Here is a 12028-nt window from a genome sequence, read left to right as displayed (position 1 = left end):
GCCACAGAAAACTAATATAGCAACTCACTTTTTAACTGTTACAGTGCCCAAGGCCCAATCCTTAGGCCTCCTCGCTGTCCTATTTACACCCACTCCCTTGGAGATCTCGTCCAGTTTGGCTTAAACATACTCTGTGATGACCCCAAAATGTCTATGCTGATATCTCCATCTGGATGTCTAACCAACATCTCAAACTCAACGGGACCAAAACCAAACTCTTAGATCACACACATACACACACAGATTTTTATTCCTCCTCTAACAGTCCCCATCTCAGCATTGGTAGCTTTTTTTACCCAATTGCTCAGGTCAAAAACTTTGGAGTTCACTACGTACCTACTATTTAACTATTGAAAAACAAAACTGACAATACCAAGTGCTGGTGAGGACGTGGAGCAGCTGGAACTCACGCATTTCTGGTGGGAACGCAAAATGGTACCGTCACTTTTGGAAAAGTCTGGGAGTTCTCATACATGTAGCATAAGACTCAGCAATCCCACTCCTAGGTATTTACCCTATGTGTGAAATTCTGTGTCCACACAACAACCTGTAAACAAACGTTTATAGCAGCAGGTCTGTTCATAATCACCAAAAACTATAAACAACCCACATGTCCTTCCACGGGTGAAGGGATAAACAAACTGTGGTACATCATACAATGCTTTTCATCGCTGAACAGTATTCCATTGTAGGATGTACTAAAGTTTGTACTTAGCAATAAAAAGGAGTGATCTACTGATACAGTACTGGGATGGAGAGGGATCAACGGTTGCCAGGGGGAAGGACTGACTACAACAACGGAGCACAAGAATCATTTTTAGGGGTGATGGAACTTTTCCGTATTTTGATTGTGGTGGTAGTTACATAACTCTACTCGTGGTTCAAAATTTACAGAGCTATACACCCAAAAGAGTAAATTTTACTCTATGCAACATTTTTTAAAATAATAATAAAGAAAAAACCTTGGAGTTACCACTGATTCATCTCTTTCTCTCACTCCCCAAATTCATCTACCAATAAATCCCATTGGCACGCCCTCCAAAAGATAACCTACAGTCAACCACCTCTCACCACCCCAGTGCTGCGAGCTCGGGGCTGGCTACCAACACCCTTGGTCTGCTGTACTATCCCCTCACTCTTTTTCTTCACAGCATTTTGCAGAACCTGACCTTACAAATTAGAATTTGTCTCACCCTCTCGAGCAGTGCTTCTAACAGAACTTTCCGCAAGATAGAAATGATCTGTCTCTGCACTGTCCAAAAATGCAGCTCTAGCCACATATGGCTTCCGGGCATTTGAAATGCAGCTAATTCAACTGAGGAGCTGAGTTTTTCATTTCTTTACAATTAATTTAAATTTCAATACCTACACATGACTAGTGGCTATTGTATTAAGCAGTGCAGGGCTAAACTGTTAAGTTCCACAAAGATAGGGATTTTGTCTATTTTGTTCAGGAATATGGCCACAAGACCTAAAACAGTGCCTGGTACTGAACGCGCTGGCCCATACAGACGCCTTTGATTACTAAAAATTGGGGTAACAAAACATCATGACTAAAGAATTTAGGGTTCACAAGCTGGATCTTTCAAAACCTGGAGGCCATGGTGACGAGGAACGATGTAAAGGGGCTTTAGTGGTGAACAGTTTGAGGACAAGAGGCCAGAAGGCCCAAGTCTGCATTTCTTCTAGTTACTAAAAACTCACATTTCCTGACCTGTCTGGTCCCCTAGGCACACCTCACCCCTGGGAAATACCTTACACGTTTCCCCTAAATATGCTACTCTCCCTCATCCTCCGAGGCTTAAAACAGCTCAGCACCCCTCAAACCGAGGAAGCTGAGACACGACAGGGACAGGGCCTTGCCCAGGGCCACACAGCTGGTCAACGACGGGTACTAGAAACAGAGCATGCCGGTTCTGAGAACCACCTGGGACTCCTGTTTAAAACATCCCCAGCCCACTCCCAGACCTACTGAATCAGAATCTCAGGGAATGGACAGGGAAATCACAGGCCTAGCGAGCTCCCAGGGGATCCTAACATAAGATGAAATTAAGGAGGTCTGTCTGAGACGACTCCTTCCTGCCTCTCCCTCGTGCCTCCTTCTCAGGCCCCCTAATAAGTCAGAGATTCAAACGGGCTGAAATGGGGATGGAGGCCACGGAGTGGCGTCCTTAATCCCGTTTTCTGCTGTCTCCCCTCGCCGATCCCTCTCAGCTTTCAGATGCCAGCTCCCCTTTTCAAATGCCCCTCTCTTCTTCCCCCCAAGTGCCCTCCCCGTTACCCTTCAAACTTCCCCCTCACCTAAAGACATCAAGATCTTCTCTCTTCTCTCCCCAAGCTCCTCTGGCCCTCCCTCCACCTCCTTGGGCAACAATAAACCCAGACCTTTCAACTACCCTCTCCTCGGCCCCACCCCCTCAAACCTCTTCTGTGGCCCGATCCCTTCCCAGGCCTTGGCCCCTTCTTGCTGTCCAACCCGCCCCTTAATCCCTTTCCTTGGCTCCGCCCCCTCATCAGGCATACACAAGGCCAGACTTCACCTTATCCAAAAGATTCCAGATTTTGCCTAGACCTGGACCTTACTATTGACCTCTCCCTGGCCCCGACTAAGTTCAGCCTGGCCCACCTCTTAAAGCTGACCCAGCGTCACCTTCAACCTTTTCCCTGGTCCCGCCCACTATTAAATTTTCCCCTGGTCCCACCCTTTCCAGGGGGCCCCGCCTCCCCCAGCCCATCCAATGTCCGGATAGCCCCGCCCACCCACGGCCTTTCCCTGACCCCGCCCCTCACCCCTCTATGGCCGTGCCCCTTCCAGGTGGTCCCGCCTCCCCCAGCCCATCCAATGTCCGGATAGCCCCGCCCACCCACGGCCTTTCCCTGACCCCGCCCCTCATCCCTCCATGGCCACGCCCCCTCCAGGGTGGCCCCGCCTCTCCAGGCCTCTCCTCAAACCCTGTCGGCTCCTACCGGCTTCGGCCGTCGTCTACGCTCTACCTGGCCCTCTCCCTCCGGCGGACGCCCCTCGCCCCCTCCAGCGGCCTGCTGCCGGCGCTCTCTCCTCCTCACCGCGCTCTCGGCCGCCTCAGCTTTCCCCACGTCCGTTTCTCTGCAGCCGACCGCCCCGGCGAAGCAATGGGCCCCGAGCGTACGACACGCGCGCCGCCCCCCAGCCCCGCCAGCCCCGCGCAGGCGCCCCCACTTGCCTCGCGCTGGCCCCGCGCGCCGCTGTCCTGGGCGCCACACCCGGAACTGCTCGGCGCTCGACTGCAACCCCAAATTCGCGCCACGGAATTCGCGCGCAGACTTCGGCGGGCGGGGCCGGGGCCGAGCCGAGGGCGGGGCCCGGGCGACGTCCGCGCCGCCGGCGCCGCCGCACGGAGGACGCTGGGAGTTGTAGTCTCCCCCTCGGGAGGCTGCCTGGAAAGAGGGTGAAGTGGGGCGAGCCCTCCCGCAGAGCACGCTGGGAAACGGTCCCGAGCCTTCCTTCGCTCTGGTTGAGCGGGCGTGGCTGCGGGTCTGAAGAGCGACTGGCAAGGAAAGAGGGAGATTCGGTGGAAGCCGCTGCGCGAGGCACGGCGGGAAGAGAGGCGGGAGACCGCGCGGGGCATCCCGGGAGCAAGGGCCGGGCTGGGCCTCGGCGCGGGGCATTGTGGGAGGTGGACGCCGCTCCGGGGCGGGTAGGTGAGTGGGGAGGGGCGGGAAGGGTGCACATCTGGGGGAGGGGAGAGGCACAGCTGGGTGGGACAGCGGGGATGGGAGGGGCCGCGGCGGTCAGGGTTGGGAGGGGTTGGGGAGGCGGGAGCCGGCTGAGAGGGGCTGGAGGAGGGGGGAGGCGCAGCTGGACGTGGGGGAGCATCTGGGGTGAGGAAGCCGATCTGAGGACGAGGGGCCATGTCTAGGACGAGAACGTACATCTGGGAAGGATGATCGCTGTAGACGGGAGGAGGGGGCCACAGCTGGACTGGGGGGCGCGTCTGGGCAGGAGGGGGCCACAGATGAACATTGGTGACACTTCTGAGAATTGGGCACAAGTGAAGGGGGCACACACCTATAGGTGAAGGGGCCCTACTGGATTTGGGGAGGACGTCTGGGTAGGGGAGCATCTCTGGGAAGAAGGGGCCACAGCTGGATGTGGCGACCCATAGGGGTCACATCTGGGGGATGGGTAACAGCTGCATATCGGAGACACATCTGGGTAGGAGGGAGCCACAGGTGCATGAAGAATATAACTGGGGATGAGGTGTCCATGACTGGATGTGGGGAGCACACCTGGATATAGAACATCTTTAGAGGGGGGCGCAGCTGGATGTGGGTTACAGCCAAGTGTAGGCACATGGAAGGAGAAGTTCCAGATGAATGGGGGCACTAGAGGTTACTGCCAACTGTAGGAGACACGTCTGGGGGGAGGAAGCCTTAGCTGGAAGTTGGGGACACACTTGAAGTGTCCACAACTGAGCTTAAGGGTCGTATTTTGAGAGAGGGACCCCAGCTGTACCTAAGGGTCACATCTGTGGAGGAGGAGACCAGAGTTGGAATTAGGGATCAGGATATCAGGCTCCAAGTGTCCCAGGAATAATGCAGGGCGTGGGAGGAGGCCAAAGATGGGGTTGAAGCACCTATCTAGAGATGAACGGGTGCATCCCACCCCGGGCCCCACTTGGATAAAGGCACCAGCACCAAAGAGGCAGGCCAAGAATGGAGGAAGTGGGATACCTCTGGTGGGGTTGGGTCTGATATCCACGTGTCCCCCACTGCTTCCACTCAGGCGCCCCAGGATGGAGCCCCCACCCGGCACGGCGGCGGGGCAGGAGGAGCAGGAGCTGCGGGAGCGGGCCTTCTTCTCGTGGGCCGAGTTCAGTCGCTTCTTCGATGCGTGGTGCCAGCAACGGCTGGCGCTCTTCTTCGTCAAGAGCTCCATGCACCTGGCGCGTTGCCGCTGGGCCAGCGCGCCCCCGCTCTACACGCTCATCGACGTGCTCAAGTACAGCTACGTGCGGCTGGTGTGCAAGGACGTGCGCGCGCCCAGCCGGCCCGCCGTGGGGTGCGTGAGCTGAGCCGCTGCCCTGCTGGGTACTGGGGGTGGGGGGCACACCACGGGGGAGGGGGCGGCAGAGAGCCCCAGAGACTGGGAGGGCGAGATGCACGCTAAGCAGCTAAACACACCTTGCAGAGAGGCCGTGAGAGTCAAGGAGGGAAGCTTACTGAGAGAGGGAGACAGAGCCAGGGAGCTGGAGGGACAGAGGTGCATACACAGTGAGTGACAGGAGGGGATCCCCTTACAGACTTAATAGAGACTCAGAGAGAGGCAAAGAGTGAGATGAGAGACACACATCCCCGAGAGACCAAAAAAGAAAATTCCAGAAACGTGGAGACATGGAGCCAGAGACACCAGACTGAGCCAGAAAACCAGGTGAGATCAGAGATAGAGACTGAGCTGCAGAGAAGGCCACAGAACAAAGAGAAAAAGATCCATTCAGTAAATGCAGGGCCAAGTCCCATGCTGGGGGCTAGGGATATTTCACTGGGGGCCGGGTGTGAGGGTGTCTTTGAGAAAGACAGACAAATTCCCTGCCTTTCTGGAACTTTCAGACTGGACAGAAGACTGAGGTTATATGAACAAGCTCACAAATAGTTCCCTCCAACTCGAATGATAAAATGAGGGGATAAGTGAGACATCCAAAAGAGAGCTAAGAAACACACCCAGGTGACCAGGGGTGTTTTAACTGACCCCAATTTTAAACTGGGAACATAAACAAGGCTGAGGCCACGTTCCCTGTGTGGCAGACAGCCACCCCATTGAGACCAGGCCTTGGCACTCCGGTGTGCCCCAGACCCCACCAGTCTCTGCCACCTCATACTTAGTACTGCTACTTCCTTGTTTTGCCTGGCCCCCTGAGGTGCGTAAGTTTGAGACAAAGGGGAGAGCAAAGTACTTAAGAACACAGGCTTTGCCCTCAGGCTACTTGAGATAGGCTCTGCCGCTTCCTGGGTGGGTGTCTTTGGGCAACGGACTTCACATCTCCAAGCCTTGGTTTTCTCTTCTCTGAAATGGGGTTATCGCAGTACCTGCCTCGTGGGGCTGTTGTGAGGTTACCGTGAGACCATGCACAGGAAGGCGCTTACCTGATGCCTGGAACCCGGGGTGGCTGGGTAAATGACAGCTGTGACAGGAGTGAAGAGCACAGACTCGGGAGCCAGCAGCCTGGGTGCAAACCACGGCTCTGCTGCTGATGATCCGGTGACGTTGAGCAAGTGGCTTCACCTTTCTGGGCCTCAGTGTCCTCACTTGGAAAATGGGAGAAGTCGTAGTATCTATCTCTTAGGTTTTGTGAGGATTAAATGAACTAATCCATGCAAGTCGTTCGGAAGAGCATCCAGCACGGAGCGAGCGCTCGCTACAGCGACTCTCACCTGTAGTTATTTAAACATTTGTGGTGAGATTACTGTTCTTGGTAATTTACTCACTGCTTGTTCTAGAAACAGAGACTTGGAGATCTGGAAGCAGAACAGTGTCAAACATACATCATCACAGAGAAGTCTAGAACAGAAGAGCTTGCAGGAAGCTTAGGCCCAATCTGGAATCCCTCTTTGTTAACAGAAGCCAAGTCAAGGTAACACTTATTGAGCACCTGCTGTGTGCATGCACTTCACTGGGTGTTTGAAACCCAGAGCTCCTCTCTGCCATTGAGCTGCTCAGAACCTGACAGAGGAGACAAAGACAAAAAAAGAAAAATGGAAATAGTGGCCCACAGTAGTGAGAGAGAGGTTAAGAAAGGAGATGGAGGAGGAGAAGAAAGTGGTCAGCTCCACCTGAGAGCTTACCGGGTGGTTCTGGAAGGCTTCCTGGACTAGGTGACCAGTGAGCAGATTCTTGAAGGATTTTGTCTGTATATTTTTGTATGTACAGTATTGGACTTAAACACGTGGCACTAGCTTTGTGCAGGCACTGTCCCAAGTGCTCTACAAATATCAGGGAGCCAGGGGACAGGAGGGATGGGGCTGGGGATTGACGGGCTGTGGAGGGGACGAGCATGATGCCCTTGGGCTCCGGCCTGGTGACTGGGGAAACAGTGAAATGGTTGCTTGATGGGGAGCCCAGGAATGGGGGGTGGCTGATGAGCTGGCTCAGGGATGATGACTTGGGGCCCATCATTCTGAGCCCTCAGTCCCCCCAGCTGCTCAGGCAGGGCCTCTCCAGTGTCACAGCCCAGGCACGGCCCATGGCCAAGGTCCTAGGCTGGAGTGTAGTGTGTGAGAAAAGGTGGGAAATGTGGCTGCCATGGCGTCGAGGTCTGGACCTGCAGGGCTGGTCCAGGGGCTGGGACTTTATCCTGGGGGCACTGGGGAGCCCTGGGAGGGCTGTGAGCAGGGTCAGCTCGGGATGTAGGAAGATCCCTCGGGCTGCGTGGGGGATGGACTGGAGGAGAGGGACAAGAGGCCAGGGAGGAGGCTGCAGCTGAGGGTCCAGAGAACACACATACGGGCTTTCTTCCTGCCCATGCCTTCCCCCTTTCCTGAGGTTGCACAGTGACCTCCTCCTAGTCACCATCCCTGCACCTTTGCCTCTCCAGCTCCGCTTTCTCTCCCACTCCATCCCCTGAGCCTCTCTCTCAGCACGTCCCTTTCTAGAACAGGATTGCTCAACCTTTCCCAGTACCCACCAGCCTTTGAAAACACAAAGATCTTGAGAATATAAAAGATCAAGAAGAAATGGGCGAGTAGAATGCAACACAAGTCAAAGCGATGGCACTTTTGGAAGAAAAAAGATGTTTTGGAAATAGCGGCAACTTTTTATTAACTGTTTACGCTGCACCAGCCCCTTTTCTGACCACTTTACATCATTTAATCCTCTTGTTTCGTCCTCTCAACAAATCTGTGAGGTCAGTATTATCAGCTCCAATTTCCAGATGAGAAAACTGAGGCACAGAGAGGTTAAGGGACTTTCCCGAGATAACACAGCTACCAAGAGGGGGAACCAGGATTTGGATCCACACAGGTTGATCACAAAGCCCTGATCACAAAGCCCCTTTTAATTACCACCCTGTCTCCTCCTCCTCTCTCTCTCCTCTCCTTCCTCTCATCTTTATTTCAATCGTGGATTATTAATATGAGAGTCGAATGTGCCAGCACCCTAAAGATTTTTTTGGTTCTAGGTGCCATGCTGTTTGTCCCTTCATCCAAGAGGTTTGTTGCGAGCACCTTCTGTGTGCAGGGCAAATGTGTTTTAGATGCTGAGGTTTCAATGGGGGAGTGCCCCATTCGGTGAGGAGCATATGTTACAGATGGGCATCAATCAAATTACTACCCCAATGTGTGAGGAGATCTGCTCTAGCCTGGAGATGATCAGGGAAGGCTTCCTGGAGGAAGTGGCACTGGCTCTGAGTTGTGAAGGATGAGTAGGAGTGAATTAGGTGAAAAGAAGGGAGAAGGATGTTTCATGAAGAAGGAAAGAACTTATAGTAGGATGGCGGCAGTAGGAATGGAAAAGAGTGGATGCTTTGGAGAGTTTAGAAGGCATGGTGGGCAGGACTTGGTGATGGGTGGTTTTGATGGGGTGAGCGGAGTTCCTGGGGTACGTACAAGTGGGATTCAGCCATTCACTCGTCATATATTTACCCAGCACCTCCCAGGGGCCAGGGGCTGTTCTAAGTGCTGGGGATACACCAGTAAGCAAAACAGCAAAAATTCCTGGCCACTTGGAGTTGACACTTACAGGTGGGTGGCATTTTCCCCCAGCTAGGTGGAGAGAGGTTGCAAAAATGGGGTGTTGAGGCGGCAATAGACAGTTATGTGAGACACTGGGATCCCACGGTGGGGACGTGCTGTTCTCTGGCAAGATGGAGGGCTTCACAGAAGAGGTGACGTCCCCCGAGTGGAGGCTTGTTCTAGGGGCTGAAACACTCAAGTTAAAAGAAGCCAGACCAGAGAGTTTCACAAAAGCCTGTGAGTTATTCTAGGGAAATGTGTCGGGTAGAACCTGGCGAACTTGCCGTGTTGGTAGATCAAAAATGGCTGCATAGGGGCTGGCCTGGTGGCGTAGTTAAGTTTGCACACTCTGCTTTGGAGGCCCGGGGTTCGCAGGTTCGGATCCCAGGCACAGACCTGCGTGCCACTTATCAGGCCATGCTGTGGCAGCATCCCATATAAAGTAGAGGAAGATGGGCACAGATGTTAGCCCAGGGCCAATCTTCCTCGGCAAAAAGAGGAGGATTGGCATCGGATGTTAGCTCAGGGCTAATCTTCCTCACCAAAAAAAAAAAAAAAAAATTGCTGCATGTTGGAAATTTCTTTTAGTTCCACCTGATACCACCATGGTGGCTATATGGTTGTATTTTACTTATAATGATTTGTACACTTACAATTTTTCTAAATTTGCATTATTTTTGTTACTTTAAATAAGGCAAAAAGTCTCAAACTCTTTATATAGATTTTTAAAATCTAGCAGCCTCCTGGGTTTTACTTTACCTCCTGCATGGCAGAGAAAAGGGTGTGTCAAGGATCTCCGCTGGACAGTCTCTTAGAAAAGGGTCAGCAAACTGGGAGGCCCTTGGGCCAAATCCAACCAGCAGCCCAGTTTGTAAATAAAGTTTTATTGGAACACAGCCATGTCCATTCGTTTTCATATCGTCTGTGGCTGTGTTCACAGTACAGCAACAGAATATATCTACTGTCTTGCCCTGTGCAGAAAATGTTTGCTGATCCCTGCTCTATAAGCATAAAACCTCCTACAAAAAATGCTGATATCACCCCTTTCCCTTTCAGAAAGCAGATGTCAATTTAAATATTATCACGGAAATACACTTTGATTTCCTCCCCCTGTATTCTCTTTCATTTTTTACAGTGCTGGATGTAACTTGCTTAATTGATTTCAGGTAATGGGCTATGCCCCACAGTTTGAGAACCACTGATGTAGACACTCTCTTACTCACAGAGAGAGATATAAGAATGTTCATTGAAGCACTGTTTGTAGCGAGGGAGAACTGGAGACAACATAACAGTTGGCAGAGTCATGGAGTGGAATATTAGGCAGCAGATAAAAGGAATGAAACAGAAAACTCTTGAAAAGCTGATGAGTGAAAAAGCAAGTGGCAAAAGGATATATAGAATGTGATGCTTGTACTGTATTAGTTTCCTGTTGCTGCTGTAACAAATTACTGCTAACATAGTGGCTGAAAACAACACAAGTGTGTTACCTTACAGCTCTGAGGTCAGAAGTCCAACATGGGTCTCACTGGGCTAAAATCAAGGTGTCTGCAGGGCTGTGTTCCTTCTGGAGGCTCTAGAGGAGAAACTGTCTCCTTGCCCTTTCCAGCTTCTAGAAGCCACCCACGTTCCTTAGCTTGCAGCCTCTTCCTCCATCTTCAAAGCCAGCAGCCTAGCATCTTTCAGTTTCTCTCTCTGATTCCCCTCTTCCCCTTGTAAGGACCCTTGAGATTGCATTGGGCCCACCTAGATGATCAAGCATCATCTCCTCATCTCAAGATCCTTGATTTAATCACATCTGCCAAGTCCCTTTTGCCATGGATGGTAACATTTGCACACCTCTAGCAACTAGGATGTGAACATCTTTGGGAAGGCGGGGATGTTGGTTTGCCTACCACATGCTAGAAAGCAAAAGTTTCCTAAGTAAACTTTTAAAAAATGTAACCACGTTCAGAAAAGTGCGCACATCATACGTGTGCAACTTGGTGAATTTTCCCAAAGTAAAACGCATGTGTAACCAGCACCGGGAACAAGAGACAGAACGTGTACAGTGCCAAGAAGTCCCCACGTGCCCCCCACCGTAGAATTAACCACTCAAGGCTAACCACTATCCAGTCTCTTGACAGCAGATGTTAGCTTTTCCTGCTGTTGAACTTTCTACAAACGGGAATCATGTGGTGTGGCCTCTTTTGTTTGGCTTCCTTCATACAGCAGGTTTGTAAGATCCATGTTGCTGTGGATAGTAATGGTTCATTCTTATTGTTGATTAGTATTTTATTTTAGGAACATATCACAACTTATTCTCCTACTCTATCGCAGGATATGTGGGTTGTTTCAAGTGTTTGGCTAATGTGAATGGTGCTGCTAGGAACATTCTAGTACACGTCTTCTGGTGCCCATAGGCAGGTTTATCTTGAGTGGAATCGCCGTTCTCAGGGGAGGCACATGATGAGCTCTACTAGGTATGGCCACGCAGTTTCCAAAAGTGATCGTACCATGCCACACTCCCATCATTGATGAACGAGAGTTCTGGTTGCTCCACGTCGTCATCAACACTTGATGTTATCAGTCTCTTTTTTTGGTCATCCTCATGGTGCAGTGGCATTTCCTTGGGGTTTTCATTTGTATTCCCTTGATGACTAATGAGTTTGGGCACCTTTTCTTGTATGCAAAGTTTTAAAACGTAGGAACCTAGGGGCTGGCCCGGTGGTGTAGTGGTTAAGTTCACGCACTCCGCTTCGGCGGCCCGAGGGTTCGCAGGTTCGGATCCGGGGCGCGGACCTACTCACTGCTCGTCAAGCCGTGCTGTGGTGGCGTCCCATATAAAGTAGAGGAAGATGGGCACGGATGTTAGCCCAGGGCCCATCTTTCTCAGCAAAAAGAGGAGAATTGGCAACAGATGTTAGCTCAGGGCTAATTTTCCTCATAAAAAAAAAAAAAACATAGGAACCTGCCTTCCATTGTTTATGGGTGCATAAAAACGTGCAGGAATGCTAAATACCTAATTTGGGTCGTGGCTACCTTTGGGGACAGAGGGAAGGAGGGGAATTTGTTGGGGCAGGGCTCCCAGAGGGCCTCAACTTGCACCATCAGAAGTGGATACAGGAGTATCTGAAATGTTTTATTTTCTTAAATTTGGGTAAATATAATAAAACATTCATTCACTGATAGAGCTGGGGGTGGTGTGTACAGAATTCCAGCAAACAGCGCTCACCACGTTCCGGACGCCGTTTTTAAGTGCTTTCCACATATCAACTCTCTTAATCCTCACAACAACCCTATGAGAAGCGTGTTATGAGTATGACCTCCCTTTTAACGTAGGAGG

General features: G+C 51.6%; 2 protein-coding genes across 4 annotated transcripts in view; one reads left to right on the top strand and one right to left on the bottom strand.

Annotated features, from left to right (window-relative positions):
* LIG1 (DNA ligase 1) overlaps positions 1 to 3508 on the bottom strand; it is a 48951-nt gene extending 45443 nt beyond the window's left edge. Inside the window, exon 1 of one of the 2 annotated variants that reach the window (XM_087421441.1) lies at positions 3204 to 3508. The gene's annotated coding sequence lies outside the window, so the exon portion shown is untranslated. Of the gene's footprint in view, positions 1 to 2301; positions 2321 to 3203 lie in introns of those variants that run through there. The other variant, XM_014795257.2, reaches the window with a different exon arrangement.
* An 84-nt stretch (positions 3509 to 3592) lies between these two features.
* Positions 3593 to 12028, top strand: part of ZSWIM9 (zinc finger SWIM-type containing 9) — a 32073-nt gene continuing 23637 nt past the window's right edge. Inside the window, exons 1-2 of one of the 2 annotated variants that reach the window (XM_087421440.1) lie at positions 3593 to 3681; positions 4766 to 5041. In XM_087421440.1, the coding sequence (XP_087277566.1) occupies positions 4776 to 5041 (266 nt within the window). In that variant the 5' untranslated portion in view covers positions 3593 to 3681; positions 4766 to 4775. Of the gene's footprint in view, positions 3682 to 4089; positions 5042 to 12028 lie in introns of those variants that run through there. The other variant, XM_087421439.1, reaches the window with a different exon arrangement.

This window comes from Ceratotherium simum, chromosome 33, assembly GCF_057802395.1.
Source record: "Ceratotherium simum simum isolate JZ-2026a chromosome 33, ASM5780239v1, whole genome shotgun sequence".
Lineage (NCBI taxonomy): Eukaryota > Metazoa > Chordata > Mammalia > Perissodactyla > Rhinocerotidae > Ceratotherium > Ceratotherium simum.
The sequence above is the reverse complement of the archived record's forward strand: the minus strand, read 5'-3'. Positions and strand labels throughout refer to the sequence as shown.